This window comes from Carya illinoinensis, chromosome 2 (assembly GCF_018687715.1).
Source record: "Carya illinoinensis cultivar Pawnee chromosome 2, C.illinoinensisPawnee_v1, whole genome shotgun sequence".
In the NCBI taxonomy this organism is placed as follows: domain Eukaryota; kingdom Viridiplantae; phylum Streptophyta; class Magnoliopsida; order Fagales; family Juglandaceae; genus Carya; species Carya illinoinensis.
In genome coordinates, this window is record NC_056753.1 from 33,418,558 (window position 1) to 33,427,548 (window position 8,991).

Sequence of the window (8,991 nt, forward strand, 5' to 3'; positions counted from 1 at the left end):
CCACTTCGGATCTACAGTTCGGTGTTCAACAAGAGGAGGCATTGCTTCGTCTCTCAGAGAAAATCCCCTTTGGCTTCGAGACTTTGACTCGCTCCACTTCCCCGAGAGCTCTCTCTCTCTACTCTGTTACCACCTCTCAAAAGCCAGATTCTTTTTTATTAACGAGCTGCGTTCTCATTCTCTGCATCGTTCAACGTTGTCTCTCTCTCCCTCTGAAATCAAAAGCCATGCTTCTGAGGAGCTCCTCCGCACCGATCTTAAACTCATGGATACCTCACACCAAGGATTCTTCCCCAGAGCCCGAACCAGTTCTTCATCTTCAGAGAACCAGATCAGTTTCCTTGACAACATCTTTTCATCATTTTCCCACAGAGGACTCGACCAAGAAGCTAACCCAAGCCTTGACAGAAACCGACTTTCAATCCCCACCGAAGCCCAGAAAGAGGAATTCCATATCTCACTCCCATAAAAAACAACCAAAATTCACTGTCAAAGAAGGTGAAGAAGAGGAGGAACAGGAGCTAAAGCCATATTTGGTATCATCGGTATCTTCAGTTCAGAGGCTTTTTTCAAGCTCTGGGTTGGGTGAGAGTGTTGTGGATAATGAAGTGTGTGCTGTGGGGAAGAAAGATAGCGTTATGCAGACTCTGGTGGCGGGCGGTGGAGTTGGGAGTGATGGTGGTCGGATTTGTGGTGGTGGTGGTAGGCGAGGATCAAATGGTGGAGATGGAAGTGATGATGGCTGGTCAGGGTCTTTTGAAAGCAATAATCATGGAAGTGAGAATACTGATGTTTATTACCAGAAGATGATTGAAGCAAACCCAGGGAATGCACTTTTGCTTGGAAACTATGCAAAGTTTTTAAAGGAGGTAATCAAGAAGTCATTTGAAATTATAACGTTATTGATCCCTTTCTTTGTTACGTTGCTACACAAAAGAAACGATCCGGCCTAGCTAATTCACTTATATGGTAAACTTTTGTTTGGTGATTTTATTTGCATGAAGGTTCGTGGAGATCTCAATAAAGCAGAAGAGTATTGTGGACGAGCAATTTTGGCTAATCCAAGCGATGGAAATGCTCTCTCTCTCTATGCTGATTTGATATGGAAAATCAATAAGGATGCTGATCGAGCCGAGACATATTTTCATCAAGCGGTTAAAACCGCCCCAGAAGATTGGTAAGAAAGCTATCTCCTTGTTACTCGAACTCTCCTGGTCATATTTCAGCTCATCAAGCTTGGGTTTTGACTATTTTTAGATTTTAATCCCAATACCAATATTATGTGCGTGTAAATAAAATCTTAATTTGTTTTAGATTGATTCTTTCAAGGGTTAGTTTTTCCTATATGAGCTGATGAAAAAACATTTCTTAAAAATATTTAAAATAAAAAAATAAAAAGAAAAGTACAATTATTAGGCCACCACACAGGCTGGCAAATTGTGGATACAGTACCCCTACCCTTCTAATAATTTGTCTCATCCAAAGATATTTTGTTGGACTGTACTTTGTACTGCTAAAAAAAGAAGATATTTTTATGTCTTCACTTTTCTTACCGTAGATGCGTTGTAAAAAACGCTTTAGCAAAGTTGTTGCTAAAGTTCGATGTAAACTTCTGTTGCAGTTATGTCTTAGCCTCGTATGCTCGATTTCTATGGGATGCTGAAGAAGAAGAGGATGAGGAAGAACAACGCAAAACTGATCACAGTCTTGCTTCTCCAACGAGTGTCTTCCATGGAGCCTCTCACCATTCTCATTTAACTGCAGCTTAAATCTCAAATCTTGAAAACTCTCCTCCCTGCGGGATAAGCTCAAGTAACATAGTAGTTAAGAAATAACGTACCTCCTTTTCTGTAAATATGGGTAAGAACTGTTTTTCTGACAATAAGTTCTCATTAGCCGTCCCCCACCCCAATATCAGTTAAGCAGGAACATTTTGAATGTGTGAAATGAGGAAATATGTACTTATGTTTGACTTGTGTTTGCTCGGTATCAAGAAAAGAAAGACAAGTCCCCTAATTGTTAACGCCGTAGTCTAAATTATTATACAATGGAAAATGATGAATGAAGCTGCAGTGCAATGCAATGCAATAAACCACGTCATTTTCAACTGATGTAATCCTCCATTTTTCCCTGAGCTTTCAAACTGATGCAACTTATTAATTGGTATGTATATCTAGCCGATGAATTGCACAGCCTGAAAGAACAAGAAGATAAGCTAGAAAAATATTTACTAGACCCATTAGGCTGCTTCCAAAAAAGAGGGGGAAAAAAAAAGGGCAAAAAGCATTCAGCTTGTAATTTGTTATAAGGTGAGTAGGGAAAGATGCTGCGTTGAAAGTTGAAACTGCGAGTTCCAAGATTTGCATGCCAAACAGGCTCAATTGGTTGATTGTAATTTAATCTAATCTAACATCTAAATATTTAATTTTAAAATTATTTAGTTTAAATTTCATCCAAATTCAAAATTTTTGATATATATAATTTTTTTTAACCCAATATTATTTTATATGTGAAATTTATTCTTTTTTTTTATTTTTCATAAATATTTTTAAATTTATCTTAACACCTAAATTAATCTTAAATGGGTTTTATAACATTCTATTATCTTATTTTAAACTTAACTCAACGTCAAGTGTTTTCAACTTAGAATCTAACGTTGTTTCTATTTTTTTTTCCTTTCAACTTGTTTTGGTTCGGGTGCATTTTCACTAGTATTCCTAGTGGGTTCAGATCATTCCAAAAAGTAGGTTCTAGATTTTTGTTTTAAGGTTCACATCTCTTTAAACTTTTCTGCAAAACAGTGGGAGCCAACAAATTCCAGGAAGGTTAACTTCCGAAAAATACCAGTCACACCAGATGAACATCAACATAAATTGATAAAAATATCCAGCGTGAAAAATGGACGGAGGAGAATAAGGGGAGAGGCCAGGGCGGCTTGCAAATTGCAAGTTCGTCTGCAGTACAATCCCTATATAATAATCTCTGCAAAATAGATGTTATTGTTATTTGCGGCCTCAAATCATTTTGCATCCCATCAACCTCTGTTTCTTACTTACAATCAGAGATAAGCTGATATCTCAATATCATGCTCCCTCTTACTTTAATCTGTCTGTTTTGTCTGTAGTTATTATTATAAGGAGTGGAGCTCCAGCCTTCTTAGTCGTAATTAAATATCATCGGTCAGCACCTCCAGTTGTTTTTCCTGTTGCATGGATGGAATGCTTCGAACCTATGGAGTCTGGACCCATGAAAATGGATTTTACGAAGCCTACAATCTTTGAACCACATTCACTTGCATTTTACCCGAAAAAGTTTGATTAGTAAGCACACTTCACATATTAGTCGGCATATTAGTGACGTAAAAGTCTGTCATTAAAAATAACTGTTCTCGTTTTACACTCAAAGCAATGACTTAGCCAAATATCAATGTAAATCTAAACGAGAAAAAGTCTTTACACTAGAATAGTCTAAAATTCAACAACTATAGTAATTTTTGAGTTACTGTTTACATGTCAAAAGATTATTTTATAAAATTTTACATTATATTATTTTCTAAGTAATTACTTCCGTCTATTGCATTTTATCATTTGTCCAATATATCTGTTTTATGCATCCACACATGATCATGCTTTTTTGGTTCATGTTATTACTTAGTTTCATGAAATAGATTTTTTAAACAGTAATAAAAGTACTAAAAATTATTAATTAATATTTTTTTATAAATAAATTAATATTATATTTAATTATTAATTAATATATGAATTGTATTTGTAAAATAAAAAAAATTATCAAATGTTATTAATATATATAATATTATATTATTATTTTACCTTTAAGATGACTAGTTCAACATGAACTCGTTTAATTAAAACTTGATGTTATAGTCAAAATGTGAGATTCTAGCTAAATTTTAGACTTGGCAATGCTCGTAGTACTTTTTATTGAGATTTTTTAATTGTAAGATCAGTTTTTCATCTTGAAACTTTCACCAAATTTTTTATTAAAAAAGTTTATGTACAATTATTTTTACATACTCTTTGTGTATTTTATTAATATGATTAATTATGATATTTTTTTAATATAAAATAACTATTATAATTAATCATATCAATAAAATGTATAAAGAATACACAAAATAAAAATAATTACATGTAATAGAACTCATTCCTATTATCACCTTGGAATATCGAAATATTGAAAAAGGATACTATTAAAACTCATGGTGCAATGGTGGTGGTGCTAAATGCCAAGTGAAACATCTCAACCGCTGAGTGGCAATTGGTACCTACCTTGCTTGTGGTTGGCGAGCATATGCATAGGGATCTCTGTGTAGGCACAGATATTTAAGCCGGCTTTCATTAGAGTGATTATTTTTTGAGTCACTAGGTATCCCTGGAGATTTTTGTCAAACCATGATGATGGTATCTGAATTTTGTTGTATTTTAATGTCGTTTTAGCATTTGGCGTCTAAAGTTTCAAAAGCAACTCAATGATATTTTTGTCATGCGGTATGGTCACTCTAACCATGCCTTTAAAATTAAGATTCTCTCGAGTTTGGTTTAAATTTAGATCTTAAATGATAACAAGACAGATACCTAAAATGTGTCATATCATAGTTATTGATCATTTAATATTGGTCGAAATATTTATATAAATAATAAATATTCTAAGATTCAGTTTATGTATCTATCTATCTTTCACTTGAGATCGTTAAATTCATACAGTAACTTGAGTGCGTTATGATGATAAATCTATTTGCAGGTAAATATACTTTTATAACACGCTCCTATAAATAAAAGGAGTTATACTAGTTGTAAACATTCTCAATGTAATATTGTATACAATATTAATTGTTTTTTAAAAAGTTAAAAAAAAAAAATTCATCAATAAATTCCAAAACATGTTTCCCATATGATTAATAATTAATATTATGAGAATGTTATATTAGTGGAGTGCATAGTATACAATTAGCTTTAATATAATACGTTAATTCTACTTTATAATAAATAAATATCTAAAATTTAATGGCAATTGGTAAGTATTTTCTTTGAAAATGAAAAGCAATTCTCTTTTTATGTTTAAATATGGCAAATGAAAATCCAAAGTCCGAGCTGGATGAGTTTCGCCGAGGCATGGCCCAAGTATGTGCGAGACTGTTAAGAACAAAACCGGAAAAGCCCATGTAAATTTTCTCAATCCCGCCATTTGACCCCGTTGATAGAGCCGAGTGCTCCTCTAGTAGGGGAGCGAATCTCGACACTTGAGTGAGTCCCCAAGTTGACCCTTTCTACTTTGCGTATGATTGCAAACGTGCATCATAATGCACGATGTGTCTTCTACCCCGTATGTTGTTCCTCTCCTGTAGTTTATAATTATATTGCTGATCTGTCTCTGTTTCTGGTTCTGGATCGCTCCTGTACTTTTTATGAGGAGAAATTGACAACATGCATGTCGACTAGACTGAACAATTCAGAAAGCATCAACCAAACCAGTGAGTTTTCCAGGAATATTCGTAGCAGGACTAGAAGAATCAAAGCTCAATGTGCATGTGAAAAAACGTTAACAAGTTGTCAGAAACCAAGATGAGCAAATCTTGAGATCTAACATAAATGATAAATTTACAAAACTTATCACAACAATAGAGAAGTTAAGATGAAATATTCTACCATAAGATCTGGTCCTATCATCTTGGTCCTGATAAGCGAACATCTGACAAGGCCTCATCACTGAAGTAACCATTAAGTACTCCAGATGAAGCAGGTCCTTGACTGCCCCATTTAGAGAAACCTGACAGAGAACCCAACTGAGAGTATGTTGGAGGCGGAGGCACAGCACAAGAACCTTCAAGCATATGCACTACTTTAGTCATTGGTGGCCTTAAATGCATATCCTCTTGTATACACCACAATGCAACTTTGATAGCAGTGACAACCCTTTCTTCGTTTTCATCAATCTTTAGCTCTGTATCAAGGATTTCTCTCAATTTTCCTTCTTCCCACATCTTGGAGGCATAAGAAGGAAAATGCGATTTCTCAGAATTAGCCCTCGAATTGTAATTCTTTCTTCCTCCTATGATCTCAAGCAAGACCATGCCGTAACTGTATACATCACTCTTCTCTGAGATGGCAAAGTTGGTAATCCATTCTGGCGCAAGGTACCCTCTTGTACCCCGTAGTGTTGTATATACAATGCTCTGTTCTCGGTTCATTAGCTTAGCTAAACCAAAGTCTGAAACTTTTGCAACGTAATTATCATCCAGAAGAACATTTTCAGGTTTGATATCACAGTGGACAATCTTCACTTCACATTCCTCGTGGAGATAAGCCAACCCCTTTGCTGTTCCCAAAGCAATGTTAAATCTTGTATCCCAATCCAACAAGTGACCGTCCCCATTCTTGCTGAAGATCCATTTATCTAATGACCCTTTGCTCATGTACTCGTAGACAAGAAGCCGGTGGGGTCCTTCAGCGCAGAAGCCTTTGAGGTTGACCAGGTGTACATGATGGATATTCCCAATGGTAGTAACTTCAGCTTTAAACTCTTTTGTCCCCTGCCCAGTGCTCTCCAACTGTTTCACAGCCACTTGAGTACCATCTGGGAGCACACCTATGTAGACTGAGCCAAACCCTCCATGGCCAACCTTTGTAGAGAAGTTTTTGGTTGCTCTAGAAAGATAATTGTAGCTGAAACGAAGAGGCATCTCAGGAAGATTGTCCAAGAAATTATCCTCTTCAGAATCATCCAGAGGATATTGTATTAATATCTTCTTTTTATGGTGGCACCAGTATCCAGCATAAAGCAGTCCAAAAATAACCATCACAGTTGCAAAAGCCACGACCATGATTAAAAAGATGTGCTTCCTTCCATTTCCGATGACAGGACTTGGCCCACCTGAAACCTTCACATACGAAATATAACCAGTAGAACCCGCATTAGACCGTTGGAAACTTCCTACCTGGTCAAACAGAAAGCAACTCCCAGAACTGCTTTCAAAGAACAGCACAAGGCAGGAACAATTTCCTAGGCATGCTTCTTTGCAAGCATTTAGATCAGATGTCATCAAGGGTGTAACAAAGTTCAGTGCAAAATAGTTAAGATCATCGCCAATATGTAGAAGCTTTACTGAACTCTTGGAGCCATCGCAGGTTAAATTCATGTGAGGCATGCAAAGATCAGAGTGTGAGCTGAGAAGTGAAGGGCATTGGCATCTGTTCTCAAAATAGCAGATATAGTACGGGCCACAAGGCTGAGGAGTGGCACAAGAACTTTGTGGTATTTTGATTGCCTCAGGAGTACAATTTGATGCCCCTTTTTGAAGATTATAAAATGAGATCGACCCATCAGAGCCTAAAACAGCAGCCCAGAAGGCATTCCATCCAGGATTCTTGGAGAAGACAAATTGCCAAAGTATGGTTTTATTTTGATCATAGAAATTCCAGGAACTGGACGCCAGAGTCACAGAATGAACCTTGCCGCTGATGCCGTTATTGGTTTTCCGGCTGTCATTTGTTATGGACCAATAAACTTGTGGAGTTTCAAACCCTGCCGACAAGACCAAATCACCAGACCTGAATTCAAGATGTTGAGACAAGTTATTACGGTTGGGAAAACTTTTGAGCTGCATGCCTTCCAAGAATTCCTGACCAGGCAAAAGGGTATCAGTAGGATGCCTAAAACTCTGCCATAGAATTCTTCCACCAACCCCAACCAACACCAAATTCCCTGAATCGCGCAATTCCATGGATGTGGTTGTTTCCCCTGTAGTGTTTGTCGACCAAACAACACCATTCCCACGTTCCAAGTAAACATTTCCATTCTTTCCGAACACAAAGTTATCTGTCCTTTGAACCAATAAGTCTCTATTGGCAGTCCAGACCACCTTGGAACTAGGTATGTGAATGATAACTAGAAGAAACAGTGTAACATCCAAACTGGTATAGAATCCAAAAGCGAATTTCACATTGTTCGACAGTAGAAATATACCTTTGTTATCGATATATACCATCTGAGAAGCTTGGTACCCAGGATATATTTTTCCAAACTGTTGAATGCTGGCAATGCAGGTCTCAAACATAACGAGTAGACAAAGATGCAAGATTATGAATGGGAACAAACCCATAATTCCAGTAACCGAGTCAATTGATGGAGCTTGGCTAAATTAGTGAACAAAAATCTTATCAATATGGATACCGGCTAAAAATCTCAGGGCTTCGGACAAATTTATGCTGAAAAACGAACGTCAAAGAAGAACTTCGAATTTGACTTTACAGTCTCTAACACTCATGATCGATATTGCCCGACACCCAAAATGAGAATTTTATAAAAGTCGAGATACTTGCAGAGATGCTAACCTCATTTCTTGATTCAGTTACAGAAACAAATGGGTTTGCAAAGACCGTGTTTTCTTATTTTGTGGATATGAATAACGCGAACCATCACCGTCTGTCTGTCTCTAATTAAATTTAAGTGCAGGTACAGATAGAGACGCTCGTACAGAGAGGTTGTGGAAATAGATCGTCAGATTCCAAAGCAGTGTTTCTTTATTAAGAAGGAACATGCTTTGAGCCATTTATCGAAAGAAAGCAGTATTCATTCATTAAGGACGAACATGCTTTGAGCTGTCCATACAAAGGAAACGGTGAAGATGCCGTTATACTGAAGAATCAGCTGCTTTTTGAAATAATAATAATAATAATTAAAAAAAAAATGTCATAAGGGTGATTTTGCATTAAATTTGTCATATTTCCCTTTTAACCTTTCCTTTCTCATTTTTATTTTTGCTGCTGCGATTGGTACAACATTCATATTTTTCTTTTTCTTTTTCTTTTCAAAGTCAAATGTCTCACCGAACATGCGTGCCCTTTATTCGTCCTACTTCATTCTTTTTCTTTATAAAAACTTTCAAAGTTTTGAAACTCTCAATAATTATTTAGACTGTCATTTTTTTTTTTTTTATAAAAATTCTATTATCAAGTGAACACGTAAAGTAGA

The 8,991-nt window shown here is 36.2% G+C and overlaps 2 protein-coding genes across 2 annotated transcripts; one reads left to right on the top strand and one right to left on the bottom strand.

Annotated features, from left to right (window-relative positions):
- On the top strand, nucleotides 1–2,023 carry LOC122301123. The gene is made up of 3 exons (XM_043112231.1): nucleotides 1–869; nucleotides 1,005–1,177; nucleotides 1,622–2,023. Exons 1-3 carry the CDS (start codon nucleotides 228–230, stop codon nucleotides 1,767–1,769), a joined length of 963 nt encoding a protein of 320 aa, XP_042968165.1. The 5' UTR covers nucleotides 1–227; the 3' UTR covers nucleotides 1,770–2,023.
- A 3,510-nt stretch (nucleotides 2,024–5,533) lies between these two features.
- LOC122301125 (G-type lectin S-receptor-like serine/threonine-protein kinase SD2-5) lies at nucleotides 5,534–8,635 on the bottom strand. Its single transcript, XM_043112232.1, has one exon. It carries the CDS (start codon nucleotides 8,117–8,119, stop codon nucleotides 5,684–5,686), a length of 2,436 nt encoding a protein of 811 aa, XP_042968166.1. The 5' UTR covers nucleotides 8,120–8,635; the 3' UTR covers nucleotides 5,534–5,683.
- Between the last annotated feature and the right edge of the window lie 356 nt (nucleotides 8,636–8,991).